This window comes from Cuculus canorus, chromosome 3, assembly GCF_017976375.1.
Source record: "Cuculus canorus isolate bCucCan1 chromosome 3, bCucCan1.pri, whole genome shotgun sequence".
Taxonomy (NCBI): domain Eukaryota; kingdom Metazoa; phylum Chordata; class Aves; order Cuculiformes; family Cuculidae; genus Cuculus; species Cuculus canorus.
In genome coordinates this window covers 21,413,105-21,436,088 of record NC_071403.1, presented here as the reverse complement: position 1 = coordinate 21,436,088, position 22,984 = coordinate 21,413,105, and the positions used below count along the sequence as shown (strand labels likewise).

General features: G+C 40.5%; 1 protein-coding gene across 1 annotated transcript in view; it reads right to left on the bottom strand.

The window, feature by feature from the left end:
* Nucleotides 1-22,984, bottom strand: part of ZNF292 (zinc finger protein 292) — a 59,979-nt gene that overhangs the window by 28,171 nt on the left and 8,824 nt on the right. Inside the window, 4 exon segments of the mRNA XM_054061180.1 lie at nt 60-95; nt 98-124; nt 126-141; nt 677-832. Coding sequence (XP_053917155.1) covers nt 60-95; nt 98-124; nt 126-141; nt 677-819 — 222 coding nt within the window. The 5' untranslated portion in view covers nt 820-832.

Genomic DNA, 22,984 nt, shown 5'->3' with positions numbered 1-22,984 from the left:
CTGTGTTTCCAAAGTGAATCTTAAAAGCTCTTAAGTCATCATTTCATGATCAAACTCACCTGCACAAAAGCCTGAAATTCTTCCCATTTATTTTTCAGGTAAAATCAAGAGGCAGACACAGTAGAAAGTTCAATACAGCTTCTGGAGGGCAAATCGGAATATTTTTGATGCAATTTTTTGCTTTTAAAAGGTATATTCAACAATTCTTAATTCTAGTATAAAAGCAGTCATTTATTTGAAACGCCAAAAGCCATAAAAAATCATGTTTTGTTTGAACATATAAAGAAAAAGTGGTCATGGACACTCTTGCAGAAGCTGTAAAAGCAACTCTCAAAAACCCATTAATAATAAAAAAAATGATTTCTCATTGAAGTTCAACCCTGTAGCAACTGTGTCTAAAACAGACGCACCTTCTGACTGCGTGGAAATCATACAACAAAGCATTTCAAGCCAGGGATTTGGCTTGTCCTGTATCAGAGGGTGCTTCTCAAGACTACTTCCTTTCCAACCAACCAAAAGATAGTCCCTCTCACATATGCCATTCACCGTGAAAAAGGAAGGTGCTTCCCACCTATTTAGAATTTCTGCAGGTTGTGAACTGGGCTGGGAAAGCATTAAGGCAGTGAGAAGTTAAAACCATACAGCTTTTGTTTTCATAACTAAAAAACATACTCACAGTGCTAAACGTTCAAGCACAAAGGCTACATTTTCACACTCAGAGGTAAGATAAGGTCGTGCTTTAACATAACTTCGGATAGCCACTGTATACACCTCTAAGAGGGGCAGAGGGTCTTCTGATGTTTTCCACTTTTCCTGCATATTCCAGCAAAGTCTGTTTAGGAAGGATGAACAAACAATGCCAAAAATTCAGGAACAAATCCAAGTTTTTAGTTCATACTCCTCATTAGTAGACTACCCTTCGTAAGGATCACCTCTATCTCCTTAATATGAATTACACCTTCACAAAACATGCCTTTTTGCTTTAAAATTTATTGTTTCATTAACATCTGGAACATAAAATTCACACAAAAACCATTTTCTTTAAATTATAAGATATACAGGTATATTCAGGATATGACTTTTCTCATGGTCCTGAAAGGAATATGGAATTCAGCATTTTAAGACAGCATATATATACCTCAAACGCATTAGTCAAAAAGTTATTTTCTTACTTTTTACAGAAGAATACCTACAAACATGGTTTACGAAATAAAACTCATGACATTGAGCAAAACAAACCACCACCCCAAAAGTACAAAAGGTTTCTGTTCATTTCAGTCAGATGGGGAACATTGGACTCAGCACACCTTAGTGGAGAACGCTAGTAAGGTTCTCTTGTGAACATCCAAACCACATTTGCCTTGATCTCTGCTCTCAAGCCCAGAGCACTTGATGGATTGCAAAACTAATTCCTGCGGTACAGCAGGTTGCAGTTTGTCACATTAAGACAATCAATTTGCTGTTTGCTTCTTGGGAGTTTTATAACAGGGACAGAAAAAAGCTCAGAGTAACAGATGGCAATTCAGGTTGTCTGACACCCTGCTCAAAGCAGTCCATGAGAGTAAGTTTGTTTGGAGTGATGTCCAATGGAGCTGTGAGTATCCCTAAGGGACAGGACTCCGACAGCCTCTGTGGGCAGCACTGTTTCTGAGTTTGACTACCACTTATTAGGAACCCTGCCTGCCAGTACCCAGACGCAGTCCCACTGGTGCTCAGTCCAGGGATTATCTCCCTCAGCCTGCAGAGCATGCTCCCTGCTAGCACAGACCAGGGCGCGTTGCTGGCTGGAGTGGTGTCCACAGGGCTGTCTGTGCCCCAGCCTCCACCACGGCATGGGCTGCTCCCTCCCACGGCGCAGGCTTTGGGCTCACCTTAGATGAACTACACATCAGCCCGTTCCCAGCGCTGCGGTCCCTCTGAATAGCATCCCTGGCCTCCCCATGTATCAACTGCTCCCAGCCAATTCAGTATCATCTGCCAAGTGCTGAGGATACACTCTGTGCCCTCACCCAGTTCACCAATAAAGAAGTTAAAGTATTTGCTCCTGTGTCAAGCCTTGAGGTAGGATGCACACAGCAGTCAGCTGCCATCTGGGCTTCGTACTGCAAAGCACAAGTCTTTGAGACCCACAGTTTGGCCATATTATTATATAATAATAGTGGACTATTTCATGGATTTGTTTGAAGGATACTTTGGGAGACAAAGTCCAAGGCCTTGATGACATCAAGCAGAAAAACATCTGCTGCTGCTCCTCCCCTCCACAGAACCAGCTATTTCAGCACAGAAGGAAAATCGGGTTTGTCAGTGTGGATGCTTTTTACAAAGCTCATGCTCTCAAGGCCATTAGCAAAAAGTCATGGTTACCCTTTTTATTAATAGCAGCTGCAATTAAAATAATTTTGACAATATTGATTCAATTCGGACAAGATTTTGTTCTGGTAAGGAAAATCAAGAGCCCTCTGGATAATAAAGCTATTCTGTAACAGATCTCCCTCTTACCTTAACAAAACCCAGAGCAAAGTGGCTCTCAACTAATTTTAAACATGCAAATACTAAAATTTTGTTTGATTTTTAATAGGCAATACAACAAATCTCATGACTTGCTATGTTCTGGTACATTAGCCAACTCAATGATAAAATCAAGACTTCAAGCAAGTTGTCTCCGACTTCTTGTATTTGAAAATAAGAAAACTGAACATTAATTCTTCCCCGAACGGCAAGTCAGTCACATTAAAAGACAAGACAGAACAAAATTAAGTTTATTACTGTCTTCAACCCTACTAAGTTTAGCATAAGTTAAAATTCAGCATTGCCCTGTCTATGTTAGATCTGAACTGAGTTTAGCCAGTGGTATCATTAACAACAGACTTAAAATTCTCATACTTGGCAGTGTCCAAAATAAACTCTCCAAATACAACCCTCTCAATCAAAACCAAACTATATATAAAAACTGAAAATAGAAAACTGTTTATATGGTTACTTGCAGTCATAGTACCACCACGAGGCTACAGCAACAGCCAGACATGGACCAAAAGGTCAAAGACATACCAGTAAGAAACATGCTGTTACATTAAAACTTATTCTGGTTTTAAAAGGAGGTCTTAATACACAGTCACCGTAGAAGAAGCAAGGTACTCTACCTTCCTGAAACAGTAGAAGATGCTTCTGGTCCATCTAGTGCTCCCCTACTGAACCCTGAACCTGACTGGAAATATTGTCTGTTTTACAGTAACACCCAATACGATGTTTTCCAAACAGAAGCAAAACCCACCACAGATCGCTGCAAAGAAATCAAGGAAGAGTAAAACAGAACAGAAACATGAAAGAAGCAACAAAGGAGGACTGCACAAACAATCTCACAATATTAGCAAACATCTGTTTTGGTATCATTTTGCAATTTTTATCACAGCACTAGAATAATCAGAATAGAACAAAGGATCGGCTTCAAAGAATCTTGAAGAAACCACAGTTAAAAGCCTCCCTCTGCCCAAATACTCACACAACCAGATGCACTATGATTACAGCTATTGGTTTATCATACATGAAGTTTGTAAAATAACAAAGCTGAAGAAAGAACAGCCTATGAAAATACACTTCACATCCTTCACTCTTTTGGTCCTGAAACAATGTTTTGGATGCAACAGGCAACAATTTCTTCCCCTTGTCCAGTTGATAGAAATATTCACATTAAAAGAGTGAAAGGGACAAGCTTCAGATGTACATGAATGCCACAGACTAGCAGAAGAAACCTTTTCTCCTTAACCTGATGTTATTACTTGTCAAGAATACATCAGAGCGATCAATGCAGCACCCTAAATGGTACAGTACTATAGAAAAATTACAACAAAAACCATACTGGTATAATACTTTTTCCTTACGGAATAAACTTTTCCTTCTCTTAACTGCTCAAGTATGGCTTGTATTTTTGCATTGGAGAAAATAATACACAACTGCTTTTTATTATATTACAGCTTAGCCAATTTTAAACTTGCTTAAGACAAACAGTTGTCCCTGTAAAGGGGAAATGTGAAATCAAGTTGCCGGTGACACTTGAATAAAAAGAGGGACAAAGATGGTAATTAATCATTCAGTGTAGCTTACTGTTCATATAGATTCTAAAAATATGCTGGGGAAATTTTTTCAATTATCTTGGAAGGCTACCCTAGCAAAAAACAGGGAGTTAGCTTCATAATTGGAGAATGAACAGCTAAGCTAACGCTGTCATCATGACTGCTTCCTTTTTTGATTAACTTGAAGCAACATACTTCTCCTTCTAGACTAAAATTAAATAAAAACAACACAAAACACAACCAAATTAAAGTGGTAGCTAACTTATGCAGGCGACGGCAGCTAACAGGTTGCATACTACCATTCAGTTATCCAGCTGATTGTACAAACTTGCAAGAGCTGGCCTGGCCATCAAAAATCTGCCAAACAGCTTCTGGCCAGTACGATAGCTTACATTTAGGAAGTTGATACATGATGTAATGAATCCTGTCTAATACTAGAAATGAGGTTTACCTGCTAAAGACTTGATGTAAATCTCATTTTGAATGCAGCCTACCTTTACTTCTGTCTTCTTCAGAAGACCACAGCAAGCAACAAGAGAAATGAAAGCTTTGGCAAGTGAACAACATTTCGAAGTTACCTACCAAGACAGGACAACATATCCCAGAATTCTCAAACTGTTAAGTTGATCAGAAGCAGGAAGAAGAAAGGGGCGAGGAAGGACAAGAAAGCAGGGAGATATAACTAAACAATCAGTCATCTGAGAAGCATGACTAAAGAATTATCTTAAAGAGGATTCTCACCAGCTGCTGCAAAGACAGCAGCACCTGGAATCTAAAGAAACCAGCTGCCTCAGTAGAGAGACACAGATTCACAAAGCAAGCCGTGACAACTGACCAGGGAGATCTAGGACAACCAGATCAGAAGACCTCAAGTCTCATGGGGCAGACCTTATGAGCAGTCAGCATGCTAAAAATCTCCAGCTAGACAGTGTCACCATCTGATCTGCACAAGGGAGGACATTGAAGACGGCAGACACACTATGATGGAACTCAGCTGGAATTCTTCCAGATAATTAGGAACTTTACAGAAATACCATGTAGTCATTAATACCAAGAAAATTGGATTAGGGGTGAACTACAAAGCCTTGGAGAACCTATGAAAGCCCAACCAAAACCCTCCAACTCGTGTCCAGATTACTAAGGAAAAATCAAAGCAAAATAGGATTTAAACTTTGAAAATATGAGGTTTAGTAGTAGTCACCAAACCCAGAAATAATATCAGATACGTCAGCACATCGGCAAAATTCTCAGGATCCACCACCTAACAAAAAATATTTGGTACGCTTGTGAACTGTTACTACCAATGGCCGTCCTTTAAAAGTGGTGTGTACAGATGTAAAACACACTGTCTAAAGCAAGAGTAGGAGCTTGCAACTATAACATAGGGCATTAATTTCAACATTAAAATAGTGCTATTTTTATGTCATATCTACATAGATCAACCACTTCCCAGCCATTACAAGAACTATATTAAGCACTTATGCCTACCACGCCCTTCAAAAGTATTCATCAGAATGACAGATTTCCTTGTCTGGATGTCCCTAGACTACATAGCACTGCCACTGCACAAAGCAAATCAAATTCATTCTGCTTTGCGTAATGAATCATTGTTGTGCTCCACTTACAACGATAAAAAGAAAGAATTTCACCCCTCGTCCTGGGCCTCATTAAGTTAGTTATCTCCCTAGTCAGGACATGCTTGTTAATCAAGCAAGTACTGTATTCAGAATGCAGTAGCAAAGTTTTCATTCTTCTGGAGGCTGAAATGGGCATTTTATTGCAGCAGCAACTTACACAGTCAAGAATGCTCCAAAAAATGGAATCATTGACTTTTATGGTACAAACCAAGATAAGTACTGTATCTGTGATTTAAACTGTGGAAAATATTTAGCCATAGGTAATGTCCAGACAATACATTTTATACTTTTCAATCTTTATCAGAACCCTTACATGAATGTTGCTGTAACAATGCACTCTCCGGTGGAAGCTTTTGTGCTTTCAGACGTTATACTGAGCAACCTTCTTTGCCAAAACTAGCCCTACAGTGCCAAAGATGTGTTAAAACAGGTTTCATGCTAAAAAAAGGCATTATTTACTATTAAACTGGAGTTCACATGTAAAGTCCACATCTACATGTTTTCTTCAGCTCTTAAGATCAGATTTCTGTAGGTATCTGCAGAGAGGGCAAGCTTACTCAAATACATTAAATGTTCCTGGGACTGCCCATTCCTGCCAGCCCAATGGACTAAGAGGCAGGGAAAAGTGACAGATATTGTCACCCAGGTAAGCTGAACCTCTCAAACCACTCCAGTAACTAGCAAGATCATCTATTTCGGTGACTTTCCTCAAACACTTCCACCAGGAAAAAGACCCAAGCAACAAGCTTGTTATGATCAAGTTACCTGGAGATGAGCCTTGAGGGAACACAGAGTGGCATGCCAGAACTCCCTCCACGAAGTAAACTTCCGCAGAGGTAGCTGCATGACAACTGAGTTCCATAGAACAGCCAGATGCAGCAGCCACAGCACTTCTCATCAAAATCACTCTGCCACCTCAAGTTCATGTGGAACACATTCCTCCAAAGGCAGGGCTTCCCTTCGGTTGACACAACCTTACTACTCACTCCTCCAGTACCTGTCAATTAGTGACCGATCCTAAAGAGCAGCTGCTTCCACAGGAACCATCAAAGGGTCTGATTTGAGAGAACAGAGCAAACTTTATTCAAAAGCCGGCAAAGAGTGGCTACAATTCTGCTAGTGTCCAACTGAAATTTCAAAAGAAAGTGAAGGCTACAGTCAAGGAAAGAGGCTAACATAAAAAAAAAAATCAGTGAAGCAGGTCTCCAGTATCAAACATACACGTGATGTGAGAACCTTTTACTTGGCTTATAGATTCTCCCTGTGGAAAAGGGAGGGTGTGCTCTAATGACCAGAGCCATTCACAGCCTGCATCATTAGATGGATCAGGAGCTAATGGAAATTGCTCAGGGGATCCTGAGTTTGGCATCATCACACCACAGAGGAAGGTGCAGAGAGATGCTGTACACCCTGATGACCTGACATCGTAAACTAATCCTTACTATTCTGGACTGGTGTTGAGCTGGATGCTTAGGATTCAAGGGCTGAAAGGAAAAAGACATATACCATAACTGGATCCAAAACAAAGATATCCCAAAGATAGATCAGGAGAAAAAGAAGCTGGCATTGCTTATTAACACTCTGCTAAATTGCCTTGGAATGTCAACAACCCCAGAGTAATGGACTACAGCATAGTAGATCAGGTCTATCACAGTAACATGGTTTAACGTGCTATGTGAGAAATATGTGTAGCCCAAAATGGGTCTGCATGGAGGTGGTGAAAAACTATTCGGAACATGAAACACTTTGAACAGGATGCTACCTGCAAACTGAGGGCAGTCAGCCATGCGACTCACACACAAACAGCACCACATCAAACAGATAGTCAGAACAGCTTACACACAGTGTCACTAAGCAGCACATTGCAACCGCCAGTGTGCAGTCAAGGTCCATTAGATTCCTCTCCAGGGAAGAAAGCCCATCTACACAAGCCTTGTTAGTGGAAAGTGCCTGGAAACTGAAATGTGAACAAAGACTGCCAGTAGTGACACAGAGATGAGCCAGTCTGAGCAAAGGAACTAATGTATTGCAGCAATGACTCTGCAACACTTCAAACCTGACAAATCTCCCAGAAAAAAACAAAATCTTCCTTCTCAGTCCTAAGTCTGAACTGGATGGGCAGAGGCATAACCTCTAGCGCACTTCAAGGATAAAGAAGATTTCTCTGTCCTACAGACCTATGTATGTAACTCACACACTAGCAAAATACATACACAGCTATCATATTATGAAACGAAATCTCCTTTTAGTTACTTTTTTCTTGCTTTGGGACTATGATATTTTGTTTGTTCTCAAATCAGCTGATGTTTTTTTGCACCTGAAAAAAACAAACTGGACAAATAAGCTACATAAACTAAAGGGGATACAAGTAAATTTAAGAAATTAACATAGTTTCAGAGATGGAAGCCTTAATGTGTGTTGGCTGCAAAGTCATTTCTGTAACAACTCAAAAGACTTACGTGAGTCTTATGGGTCCTCTGCAAGAAAACTCCTCCTTTTCTAAATCCTACATTATCATTACTCTGAAAACCAAAGATAATCACTGGTTAATGTGCATGGTGAACATTTTTGGCTCCCGTATCACGTGAGTGAAATTCAAAACTCAGCTTCATGGCTGGTGAAAATTTATACAGCAAGATGTATACTCTACGTGTATCAGAAGTTTAAGTCCAGCCGTACAGGAAATAGCCAAACCAAAGAGAGAATCATTTATCTCATTCAAAAAAGTTGATACTTCTTAGCTGGAGTGGAGAGAGGTTTTGAGATATTTATATTGGTGGCAGGGGATAAGAAGAATAAGCATTTACAACAGCATGAGAGAAATTTAGATATACTATAACTCCCTCACAGACTCCTATAAAATTTGTTATGTTTTAGAGTCATGTTACTTAGTATGCATGGGAAAATATTGCCAAACTGTTACAAAGAATGCAAATGAAACATCATGCTTCATATTAAGAACAGCTATGCCAACAGTCCTTAGAGAAAATACCTGTAGTCTTTTCCCTCGGTGTGGCAAGTAAGTAAGCGTAATGTAACCCCTTCCCACCCCCGCAAAAAAAACCAGAGAGGCAAGAGTCTTTGTTCACACACATTTATTGTATGTGAACTCATACACCAATCACAGAATATGACGGTTTAACAAACCTATACTCCTAAACAACACAAACTCATCAAATCTACACATTATCTAATCTGATAAACTAACAATAATATTACATAATTACAAAAAATGAATCATCAAGCAGGGCGTGACACCCTCAGTGACCACATTCTTAGGTTTTGACAGGGTTTTTACTCCAGTCCAAACAGTTAAATACTGTGTCACCACACCCAAAACCTTTCACTTCAAACTGCCTGGAATCAAAACTTATCTGTAATTTTAGAACAAAAAACCCTGAAATTTTTCCACCAGTGTGACCTGCAAGTAGTACAGGAACAGATTCTTCTAGGTTTAATAAATACTAGCACTACTAAAGATTAAGGAGTTTTTATTATTTACATCATAATGCCAGCAGCCACAAGAACACAAGGCAGACTTTAGTTTTCAAATGTGACTACTTAGTATTGAATTTCTTATGCCACTTTACACTTGAACAAAAACTTTTGGTTAACTGTCTAAATCAAAAGCCACACAGTTTTTAGGTATTCTGATAAATTTCTGACTTCATGGAAAATCTGTCACAGCACTTATACTTTATTATAAAATGTGCTTTGATTTAAGAATTAGCAGCTTGTGAAAAATGTTTATTTTGTCGCTACTTGTATTTTCTTGGAGATCAAAACTTGAAGCAGACATTTGTGATTATGTAAAACACAAAATATCTCAGAAAGAGGTATTTATCAAAACACTGGTATCAGTTAGAACAGAGCCCATTTTGTGCTGACATCAATGTCCTCCTGTATATGTGGAAATATATACGGAAAAACAGGTCCCAGTATACAGAAAATTGACCATGAGGCCTCATCCATGAGCCTACAGCCCACAGACTCATGACTTTCAATTAAAAGAAAACCACTTCTAGCTCTTGGAATTTTTTCTGATGTTAGCTAATAGATACTCAGCTCTTCAACCTGCCTTACCCCACAAAAAACATCAGTGTTCTGATCAAAGATCCTTGAGACGTACAGTGAATTCAGTGACTTCATTGTCTTTCTCTTGTTATGAAGGTGTCATCGCGATTTCAAAACAGAAAACCTGAAGAAGTAGCTGGAAGGAGCACGTTAACATAGAGTCATTCAAATCAGTAAATTCTAGTTTCTTGCCTAGGCAAACATCAGTCCTTAATTCTTGCAGTTTCTAATACTCTGTGGGGGGAAAAAAAAAAAAAACAACAACAAAACCAAGATATCTGTCAGCTACCACATGGGACCAAGATACACAGGGCAGACATTACCCCAGCTCACTGCCCTCCTATGATTTAAGGGTACAGCAACATCTTCATTCTTTTATTATTCCACATTTAAACAAATCAAGAAGTAACAGCTTTTTCAATTCTCTCTGAAGTGCAAGTTTTTTATATGCTTTAAAGAACAAAGACTGGAAGTAAAGTCAAAAGCATTTTATTCAGTGCTCCCAATAAAGAAAATGGCTTATACCACTTCTATGGGTTACAGTAGTCCAAAATACTGAATTACAGCTTTATCAATAAAAAAGTGTAAATCAAGCCCCCATGAAGATTGTAGTGTTTTCTTTCCCCCTTTTCAGCATTACTGACAGCGTAAAGATCAGATACAGGGCTCTGGAACTTGCAGGCCAGGCAAATGAGGATGTTAAGTGAAGGTCATAGAATCACAGAATAGCTTGGGTTGGAAGGGACTTTAAAGCCCTTCTAGTTCCACCTCTCCTGCCATGGGCAGGGACACCTCCCACTGGACCAGGCTGCCCAAGGTCCCATCCAACCCGCCTTCAACACCTCCAGGAATGGGGCAAGCCACAATTTCCCTGGGCAAACCTGTGCTAGTGCCATCACCACCCTCAGCATGGCGAATTTATTCCTAACATATAGTCTAAATCTTCCCCTCTCCGATCTAAAGCCATGTCCCCCTCGTCCTATCACTCCACGCCCTTGCAAAAAATCCCTCCTTGTAGCCCCTTCAGGTACTGGAACGCCACTATAAGGTTCTCCTGGAGCCTCCTCTTCTCCAGGCTGAATAACCCCAACTCTCCCCAGCCTGTCCCCATAGCAGAGCTGCTCCAGCCCTCCAATTATCTTCATGGCCGCCTCTGGACCCATTCCAACAGTTCCATATCCTTCTCACGTTCAGAATTCATCCAGGTTCATCCTTGGGTTTGCCTATGGAAAGTCAGTCAGCCCGACGCATTATGACTGCCTCTGTTAAGAAAGAAAGGAGAGTACTTGCCATCGGCAACTTCCTTCTGAGAGGAACAGAGGACCCAGTATGCCGACCAGACCCATCCCACACGGAATTCTGCTGCCTGCCTGTAGCCCACGGCGGAGGTGTCACTAGGAAACTACCAGGTCTGATACAGATCTCTGATTATTGTTTTTTCAGGTTGGCAGTGATGAGATTGTTTCTAGGGGGTGTGGAAGATAACTTACTGATGCAGCTGGTGAACCTACCAGGGGAAGTGCCTCGCTTGACCTGCTGTTTACAAACAAAGAGGGACAGCAGGAAGATGTGGTAGTCAGAGGCCGTCTTGGGCTTAGCAACCATGAAATGTTAGAGTTCTCTATTTTTAGTAAAATAAGAAGGAGAGGTCAGCAAAACACTGCCAGACACTTCCGTAGGGCAGACTTTGGCCTGTTCAGGTCACCGGCTAAGGCAGGTCCTGAAGGGCGAAAGCATCCAGAAAGACTGAGTACACTTCAAGAAGGAAATCTTAAAGGTGCAGGACTAGGCTGTCCACACGGGCCATAAGATGAACTGGCAGGGAAGATGACCTGCCAGGCTGAACAGGGAGCTTTTGCTGGGATTCAGAAAAAACAAGGAGATCATCACTTCCGGAAAAAAGGGGCAGGCAAGTCAACAGAAGCACAAGGAGAACACTGCTACCAAAGATGAAGAAAAGGCTGAGGTGCTTAATGCCTTCTTTGCCTCAGCCTTTAATAGTCACATCAGTTATGTCCAGGGTACTCAGCCTCCTGAGTTGGAAGACAGGGATGGAGAGTAGGATAATACCACCATGATCCAGCAGGAAGTAAGTCAACGACCTGCTATGCCACCTGACAACTCATAAATGTATAGAACCAGATGGGATCCACCCAAGAGTACCAAGGGAGCTGGTGGAAAAGCTTGCCAAACCACGCTCCATCATTTATCAGCTGTCCTGGTTAATAGGGGAGGTCCATCTATAGAAGTGGTGAAGGCAGATCCCAGGGAACTACAGGCCTGTCAGCCTGACCTTGGTACCAGGGGAAGATTATGGAGCGGTTCATCTCGAGTGCACTTGAGGGACAGATATAAAACTAAGGGCAACCAAATTTAAGGCTTTAGAGGGGAAATTGTACGAGAAGTGACTGAGTCACTTGGTCTGTTCGGCCTGCTGAAAAGGAGACTGAGAGGAGACATCATCACAGTTCACTGCTTCTTCACAAGGGAAGGAGGAGCAGGTACTGATCTGTTCTCTCTAGGCACCAATGATAGGACCTGAGGGAAAGGCAGGAAGATGCGCCAGGGGAGGTTTAGGTTGGATATTAGGGAAAGGTTCTTCACTCAGTGGGTGCTGGAGCACTGGACCAGCTCCCCAGGGAAGCAATCACAGCACCAAGCCTGATGATATTCAAGAAACATTTGGACAATGCCCTGAGGCACATGGTGTGAATCTGAGGTTGTCCTATGCATGGTGGACTCTATGATCTTTGTGGGTCCCTTCCAACTCGGGTCATTCTCTGATTCTACGATAATTCCTCAAATCAGGGACAGAATAATATGGTGAAAATAAAAGGTCATTGTCAAAAGAGTCAAAACCACTGAGTGTCCTCTGCATAAGACATTGCTTTCCAGGAATAAAGATAAAAGAAGAAATGCTCTCTATTCCTTTTAGGATAGGCAAGAAGGAATTTCTCAGCTTGCACGCAGGAGCCCTTAAACAGCAGCAGAACAAGGGTGCAAATTGCAAGACAGCGAAGTTCACAGCAAAGCCCCTGAATCCTAAGAGGTGAAACACAAGTATGATGAGTTGATCTGTATTCTTGATCAAGTAGCTGGGTATACAGCTGCGATGTTAATAATGTCTTCCCACTTAACAATAGGGAAACAAGGTGGGTTTTTTTTCTGGAACACAGAGCTAATATGCTGATCTGTGGGCTGGAGCCAGACATTAATCTCTTTCAAATAAAGCTCATTTTTGAGGGCTATGTTTTTCAGAGTAAAACTGAGAACCTGAAGCATAACGTCACTGGCTACTGTGACCATTAAAAATTGAGCATTTGATGAAAAAAGTGCTGTCCAAACTCTAACAGTCTACTTTTAAGGTGCAATTTATGATAGTTTATGAACTACGCTGGACTTCTGGCCTCGACTTCAGCGCAACTTCAGCTCTATGACAGTATCACTACAGAATCAATTGAGAAGTCAGTCATGGAACCAAACTGGTAAAATAAAAACAAGCCTGCAAGCAAGTGATAGATCTCTCCTTTCAAAACAGAGAATTAGTCCTGGTTTGCAATGCTGACATCATCCCTGTGTCAGAACTCTCAGTAAATCAGAAAGTGATTAGGATGATAGTATGCATGACCAGTGAGCAAAAGAAGATGCACTGGGTAGTCATGTCCTCAAAGCCCACAGTGTCTAAAAAGGAGGTCTAAAAAGAAGCATTTCCAGATCATAATTGATTAAGTGAACGCAGCAACATTGCCTTTGATGCCTCTCTTCTGTAACATAAAGAAAGTGGACTGGTTGAGAAAAGCCTTTTAACATGTTTTCTTTTTAATGAAGTAGTTGAGATACTAAAATTAGACATCCCAGCCTTGCCATGTCTGGAGTCAAGAGGCTTTGGTAGCAATGTATCAGTACCAGATGATCTCTCTGTGAAGTCCCACAGCAAAATTATGTCCTAAAGGGACACCAAAACAATCTATATTTTTAACATTTATATTAATGGTTGAAAAACCATTATTCTCATTGATAATCCACAGCTCCTAAAGCTGAAGAGCTCCTTTCCCTCCACTGCCCCATCATCAGCTTTCTCTCCTCCTTGTTGTTCAGTTTCTTACCAGAAGATGGAGAACAAGCCCTTAATCACATAAAAAGCAAGTCTATTGATAATTGCTCCAACTTTTCTTTTTTTTAAAAAAAAAACATTGTTAGGTTAAGATTCCCATGAAAGGAACTTTAATTGGAGGAGTCTAGAGGCAGCCAAAGAGCAGCTGGGATGCAACCAAGATTTATGTCCACATTGTACAAGGACAGACTACCCAAACTAAGATGGCAAGCAAACAGAAAATTCAAGTAAAAACTTGGAATAGTTTCTTGAATTATTTCTGCATGTTAAAAAAAACCCTTTACTGATACAATGCATAATTTAAACCAAATCCACCTCAGATTTTCCATGAGACTTCACTACTTAAGGGATTAGAAACAAATACTATGACAGATGATTGATAAAGCATTTTAAAGAGTAACCTAAATGTTTACACACAGTGTGAACCCCATCAATCCTCCCACCTATTTTAAAAAGCACAGGGAAAAAAATAAACAAAAAGAGGATCTATTCCTTTCTCTGTGGTATCACAACTGTTTGATCAAGGCATTTCTCTCTATCACCATAACCATAATCCATCTTTATTTCAATTTCACCCTTTCCTCCAACAAAGAACCTCAAACATAAATAACCTGGTTTAGTTGGGATGCTCTACAGGCAAATGGATTTTTAGACTAGAACAAAACTGACACAGAAAAAAAAGCATGGATATTTCAAATCTGCCCACTACAAGCATCAGACAGAACAGCACCATCTGAAATACCACAGCCCTCGCAGATATGCCAAAATAAAGAACCAGGTCACATCAATACAAGTCAACAAAATCAGTTTGTATTTATTTAGAACTGTGCACAGAGAGGTCATTTTACAACAAGTCAACACAGCATTGTACTTCTAATTCATGTATGAAGCAGTTAAATTAGACAAATTAAAACCAGTATTAGTTAACTGAATCAGTATTTGTTTACCAAGACTTAACGTTGTTACCTTGTTTTTGTAGCTAGACAAGTGCTGCAAGAACATTAGGTCTCTGCATTGCATGTTTGTTATTATAATACAATGCAATGCAGGACTGAACAGCAAAACTTCAGCAGGCACAGAACATGAGACGGCATTTACAAAACTAAGGATGACATAGTCAAATATAATTACCTTTTCTAGTGTACAAGTACTATCTAAATTATGGTTATGATCAAAGAACACCAATCCCTATTTTTACTCAATTTTAGTTTTAAAAACCTTTCAAGATTTGAAGTTATCACTGTGCTATTTGTACTATGAGTTGTTTCACAAGGAAGTTGTTAAGCAAAGTACAGTTCTAGAAAGCCCAGATGCTCTGGCTGAGTAGTCAGCTGATGTTGCTTTAACTCTAATGGAGACATTGACTTGTGCCCAGAAGAGGGATGAAGCCAGACTCTAAATTCCATCACTTACTACAAGATTGTATTTAAGCAACTGTTTCATTCTCAATTTCTGCAGTCACAGGGTAGAGCCATCCAATTTTTTTTTTCCCCATTACTACTTCTGTTCTACATCGATAGGCTGCAGTTCCAATCTTCTTCATGGTTTTGCTTTTTTCTTCCTTTTCCTTCTAAGAGAAAACCCCAGCTGCTTTTACACTTCACACCCCCATTCTAGCACCATCAGCTTCTCTATCCTGCCATTGAAAGCAATGTCAAGCCAAGATTAGTGAGTACTGAATTAGTGAATCCAAGAAATACTCATGAAGTCAAGACAGACTCATTCAGAAATTAAATCAAAACCAAAATTTGAGTTTGCAATTAAGCGCCGGTCCAGAAAAAAAACTCAAAAGGACTACAACACTTCACTGCAATGCACTGTGCATAAGGAACAAATCCATACAGCAGAAAAGCTGGTGCCAAGAACCCAAGGCCCCAGTGAATCCACCGCAGGAGATCTTATTTTGCACTAGGTTTCAGCTGGTTCCATTAACCAGATACCTAGTAGTGGCTGAAGCAGACTGCCTGCAATCGTTTCTGAAGCACAGCTTGTGCCTTAGTTTCTCCCAAAGCACATTCAATTTCCACGCTGCAAAGGGCTACAAAATGCAAAACACAATGTGGAAAGCAACGATGATCAGAAAATCTCTCGCAAAGTGACCTTCTTTTCTGACCCAGAGCGTCAATGTATAGGCACCCACTACTTTGGTTCACACATATTGTCATAGGCTCATAGAACAGTTTGGGTTGGAAGGGACCTTAAAACCCATCCAGTTCCAACCCCCCTGCCATGGGCAGAGACACCTCCCACTAGATCAGGCTGCTCAAAGCCCCATCCAACCTGGCCTTGAACATCTCCAGGGAAGGGGCAGCCACAGCCTCCCTGGGCAACCTGTGCCAGTGCCTCACCACTCTCATAGTAAAGAAATTCTTCATGTCTAGTCTAAACCGGCCCCTTTCCAGTTTATAGCCATTCCCCCTTGTCCTATCACTGCAGGCCTTTGTTAACAGTCCCTCTCCAGATTTCTTGTAGCCCCTTCAGGTACTGGAATGGATATGTTACATTATCTGAAAACTGTTTCTGTCAACCATTCATATTCTCATTCATCTACTGAAGAGAGATATTCAGAACAGTAAAAGCAGTTTTGCTACACTGTATGAGCATGTATGTTTTTATACACTTGTCTCTTACAGCGTTTCTCCTTCCTTGGGGGAAAAATAAAATCCATGCTCTGTTCTGTAGCCACGGTGAAGCACCACCTACACGATGGCACTGATTATTTTTATTACTGATATCTTCAGCACCCAGATACATAGGCAGAGAGTCTCTAGTATAGATAACCATCACTTCCTAAGGTCTAATGTATTCAGGTGTTACCTAAACAAAAAAACCCACTAGCTCAACTGTTTTTAAGCACTAGGTTCCTGAGCAGTTTTAAAGGCAATCTGCAAAACAGTGCTGCAAAATTCTAGCCATTTACAAGCCTCAATTTTTTAAGATGGTCTCCTCTCACTATCCCCTTCATTTTTTATTCAGTCTGAGTTTTCAGAACAACTACGTACATCTGAAATGCTGTCTATCAAGCCAGAACACAAAGAATAAACTGAATCATAACTGCACATTTTTTTTGCAAAACTACAAAAATATAAAGATACATGTCTAAGTCTTATGCTCAAGCCTCACAAGAAAGGGAAAACGAGATGCACTGGAACAGCAAGAAACTAAGTGATATACATTTGCCTTGTGTATGTTCATACTGAAGGGAAGCTATTCCGGAGATTTTCAGAGGCAGCAGTAAATAACGTCAGAGAAATACACACACATGGGAATTGTTAAAGAATGGACATAAACTTTTAATTATTCTTTATTTAATAGAAAGAACTAGAATACATTCGAATCCAGCAAAGGTGATCAACTACTCTGCAATGAATGATTCGTTTCTCAGTTTGTTCAACCCCTATATATTCATACATCTATGCAGTAGTTTACATAGAGTGTATATACACACTATACATAGTGGCTTATTATGCAAAATACATTTCTAGAATATCATTCCATGAAAATGACAACACACAAAAGTCAATGAAGGATAGAAAGTTAGTAAGAATTATCATTAGCTACCTTTTGAGTCTTGCCTAAAAAGCTTATCCCCAAATAACCACATCTAGTTAGGTTTCCTTCAAGGAAATTTATTTTCATATACCCCACTGCAGCTCTAGTTACCACTAATATGTAACAACTGAACAGATTTCAACACTTCTGAAAATAGCATTGATCATTAGAAATTTTGGAGGTGCTAATGACCTTGCTAATTCTTTACAACTACTTGACTGTAACTCTCACTCTCATGGCTGCAGTCTCTGGTGAAGAGTTAAGACTAATTGCAGAAAGACTCTGTGTAATAGTGATTGACAGCACAGAAACTCACCATTAAGATTCGCTTTTCCAAGATTTTAACTATTGTTACAATCCAATTTGTAAGGATATTAGCATCCAGAGTCTGCAGTACACAAGCATAAAAAGTTAACCATGCCTCTTATCCAACTATTTCTACTCCACTAGACAGGTAAAGTAACAACAAAATCTAGGTCTGTCTTCATGTAAATTTGAATAGCAGGGAAGTACCGCTGCCCCCAATTTGCAGATACAAAACCAAGCCAGAAGTAAGTATGCAAATGAAAAATACATTTATGTTTCTAAAACGGATTCTACATTGCAGGAAGGTTTGAAAGAAAAAAAAAAAAAACTCAGTAGATACGGAAGCAGAAATAGAAGAAAAGCTTGTGGGGCTCTGCTCAGCTCTCAGAGTAGTAATTACATCAACTGTAATAAAAAAAATACCACCAAGAAAAACCAGCAAGGAAGAACAATGACTGACTCTGTAAAGTTAATTACCAAACACAGAACCTTCTATTAACTGATAGACTTTTCTCTCCCTAAATGTAAGTTAAAAAGCACAAGCAATTTGTATGTTTTTCACCTGGGCACGCTAAATACACTGCGTGAGCTCCAGCTCCTAATTATTAAATTGAAAGAGGCAAAACAAAAAACAAATTACCTTGGTGCTATTCCTTCTATTATTCTCGAGTCACTACTTCGCTTAAAATACAAAGCCCAGCTAGTTTTAGGGAAAAAAACCCTAGAAAAACCTAGAAAATGAATGAACAGTCTCTGCTTACATCCATGAACTGGAAAAGTGGACCTGTGTGACCTCATGAGGTTCAACAAGGCCAGTGCAGGGTCCTACATCTGGGTTGGCGCAATACTTGGTTTCAGTACAGGATGGGGGCTGATTTGATTGAGAGCAGCCCTGTGGAGAAGGACTTGAGGGTGCCGGTTGATGAGAAGCTTGACATGAGCTGGCAACGCGTACTCACAGCCCGGAAGGCCAACTGTGTCCTGGGCTGCATCAAAAGAAGTGTGGCCAGCAGGGCGAGGGAGGTAATTCTGCCTCTCTGCTCCACTCTCCTGGGACCCCACCTGGAATACTGGGATCAGTTCTGGAATCTTAAACATAAGAAGAATATGGAGCTGTTGGAACAGGTCCAGAGGAGGGCTACAAAGATGATCACAGGGCAGGAGCACCTCCTATATGAGGACAGGCTGAGGGAGTTGGGGTTGTTCAGCCCAGAGAAGAGAAAGCTCCGAAGAGACCTTATAGCGACCTTCCAGTAGCAGAAGTGGGCTATGAGAAACTTGGGGAGGGACTTAATACAAAGGCTTGTAGTGACAGGATGAGGAGCAATGGGTATAAACTGGAGGGGGAAGACTCAGACTAGACATAAGGAGGAATTTCTTCACAATGAGAGTGGTGAGGCACTGGCCCAGGTTGTCCAGGGAAGCTGTGGCTGCCCCGCCCCTGGAGGTGTTCAAGGCCAGGTTGGATGGGGCCTTGGGCAGCCGGGTCTGGTGGGAGGTGTCCCTGCCCATGGCAGGGGGGTTGGAATTAGATGATCTTTAAGGTCGCTTGCAGCCCATACCATTCCATGATTCTATAAAACTGTTTTTTTTAAAACAAGTAAACTACTCAAAAACACTGCGAAAATAACTCCATTAAGCCTTATGCTTTGTCATATACTGAAGTAAAAATTATCCTTCTTTATGCCTGCCTTTAATCTTCTAACATTTCACATTTAATACATTCTTTCTGATCTTGTCAGTTGTATCTGATTTCGCTCTTGCACCCTTACATAAGAAGTGAACTTATCATAGTCCTAGACTACCTTTCTCTCTATACAGGTTTTCATGCAGATCTCAATTTAATATTGTCATTCCAACCTTCACATTTTAGTCTGTGTACTTAAAAACAATATTCAGCAGTTGGCTACTAGACAGGCATTTCAGGAATGTGGTGGGATGTTCATTACAGTAAACTTTTTTCCAGAGCCAGGAAATCTAATTTACCTATTCTCTTATTAGGCTGGCATATGGGCAGTATAAAAATAGGAAGGCAGCCCAAAATAACTCTCTAATCGGAAAATATGTGCATTTCCTGCAATACAGGTGATTTAAACATGCTCTCTGAGTCACGTGAAACATTGCAAATATTTCTGTAGTTCATGTCCATTACTTTTTTTTTATTAGCTATCAGTTGAATGCAACTTCTGTCACTGCTACTTGAAGTCTTTTTAATTCTGGTAAGAACTTAATTGATAATCTTCTTCTTCAGTAGAAAGGTTACTTAATTGCCTTACTTAAGGTTGCCTATTCAGCAGTCAAATTGGCTGCCCAAAGGATGCTTCCATCTCATCTACATTTCTTGTGAAAGAACAAGGCAATGTCTACCTGATTCACAGAGTCTAACAACCACGTGTGTCCTCATACGATCATCAAGGTACTGGCACTGTGTCCATGTGTGAGAAGGAGCAGAGCAAAGATTACACATTGTCCTTAATGTGCTAGCAACCCTGAGCAGAACTCTATGGTCCTGCCACCATACTGATGTGGTCCAAGCCGTCCAGTTTCAACTAGAACACTAAGTAAGTTCCAGTTCTGTAGAACAGGCACATTGAAGTTTTATCATCCTCACTATTACAGATTCATCATTAGAAGTTACTTTTTATCCCAGCTACTCCTCTCATAAGAGCTACCTTCAAATAATGAAAGTAAAAATGATGTTCGGATTATGGCTTTTGTGATTCTGAGCATTTAATCTCTTCTTGCCCTCACCCTTGTGCTCCTTCTGTTATAAAATACTGTGTTTGCTATCACAAGCTCCTCAGACAAGTAGGAATGACAAGACTGAGGAACTCTTTACTCGTAATTTGATTTAATGCCTGATCACTCAATGTACACCACTCATTCACCAAAATAGTATTCAGTGTATCAGGTACCTAAATATCAAATAGGATTTAACTATTCACCAAAATAAATTCTGTCCATCATTTTGAATCACAGAAGACAAAAGGGAGTCTTACCAAATTACACTCCTTATGATACACAGCAGACTAAGAAAGCAACACTGTATTTGCTAACAGCCTAAACAAAAACTACCAAGAGAGCTGCTAGATTCAACCCCAAAGACAACAGAGATACAAAATAAAAGACCGGTCTTTAAGCTAAAGAAATCAAAGAATTTTACTTCAGGGAATTCAGTTTCTCAAAGCAATAAATGCATCTGTCCAGCAGTTAGGAGAGAACAAACACTAGGATTCAGTATCTGAAGTCAAATGGAGCTTTGGCAGAATTTGTCCATGTTACAGAAGTCCCTACAAGGACAAAGAATTGCGTGACCAGCTCAGAATAACTAACAAAGTAATCAAGTGAGAGCTACATTAGTTAGCACAAGATTTTCATCATTCTCTGATGAAAGATTAATTTACTTTAGCTTCATACAGGGAAACATGAAGCAAGAAATATTACATACCAGAAGACTGTTACAGAAGAGAAAATGAAGAAATCTGATCCACGTATTCTTACCAAAAGCTACAAGCAGGCGTTTTTGCAAGTCCAGTTTCCTATTGGATCAGGCCTATTTTCACAGAACAATTTTATAAAGCTCCGTTGCCTTTTTTGATATTACATATACCTTCTTTCTGAATGTCTTTGTTCTGTCAAGTACTAAAAGTTACTAGGTTAACTCTTCCCCAAATTAAAGCACTGCAATTCATCCTCAGAGATGAAAGATACTAGAAATAATACCATGCAGTTGCCCTTAATGCATATTTGGAATGACAAATAGAAAAATATTCCACACCTAAAAAAACCCACCTGCACACATCTTAAAACACAAGACATTGAGTCCTTATATGCAAAGGCACAGATCCAATAAAATGGGGATAACTATTTCAAGAGAGAGTTCTAAGTGTTATTGTTTACCTGTTATTTAAACCTAAATTTGCACATCATACATACCTGATGCGTGGCATATGAATGTCATGCTGACTTCCCTCATGAAAACTAAAGAATCATAGAATTGCTAGGTTGGAAAAAACCTACAAGATCATCAAGCCCAACTGCACCTGTCCACTAGTAAATCACACCCCTAAGCGCTTCATGTACTTGTCTTTTAAATACCTCCAGGGATGGTGACTTCACCTCCCTGGGCAGCTCCGGTGCCTGATAACCATTTCAGTGAAGAAATTTTTCCTAGTGGCCAATCTGAAGCTCCCCTGGCGTAGCTTGAGGCCATTTCCTGTCATCCTATCACCTATCACTTGGCCAAAGAGACCAATATCCAGCTTTCCACAACCTCCTTTTATGTAGTTGTAAACAGTGATAAGGTCTCCCCTCAGCCTCCTCTTCTCCAGGCTAAATGACACCAGTTCCCTCAGCTGTTCCTCATAAGACTTGTTTTCCTGCCCCTTCACCAGCTTCCCTACTCCTCTTCAGGACCTCAATGTCCTTCTTGTAGTGAGGGGCCCAGAACTGAACAGACTATTCCAGGTGCAGCCTCACCAGTGCTGAGCATAGGGACAGAATCACTTCCCTGGTCCTGCTGGCCACGCCGTTTCTGATGCAAGCCATGATGCTATTGGCCTTCTTAGCCACCCGGGCACACTGCTGGCTCATGTTCAGTCGGCTGTCAATCAACACCCCCAGATCCTTCTCTGCCCAGCAGCTTTCCAGCCACTCTTCCAAAGCCTGTAGCACTGCACAGGGTTGTTCTGTCCAAGTGCAGCCCTTGTTAAACCTCATACCACTAGTCTCAGCCCAGCGGTCCAGTCTATTCAGATCCCTTTGAAGAGCTTCCTTACCCTCAAGCAGACTCACACTTCCTCTCAGCTTAGTGTCATCTGCAAACTTACTAAGGGTTCATTCAATCCCTTAATCCAGATCATTGATAAAGATATTGAACGGGACTGGACCCAGCACTGAGCCCTGCGAACTCCACTTGTGACTGGCCTCCAGCTGGAGTTAACTCCATTTACCACAACTCTTTGGGCCCAGCCATCCAGCCACTACCCACTGAACAGTAAACGCTCAAGGATTTATATGGAGGCCTTTAAAAACAATACTAAAAGAAAAATTTTAATAGCTATAAATCAGTGCCTGAAGCACTGTATCTTGAAGATATGCTCCATACATAAACGTATTTAAACAATTTCTTTGGCTTCAGTCTCAGTTTAAGTAATACACCACACTGAAGAAACAATATGTTGGTGCCTCCTAAGAGTTCCAGTTCGATCCCTAATTAGAGAAGTCTTATA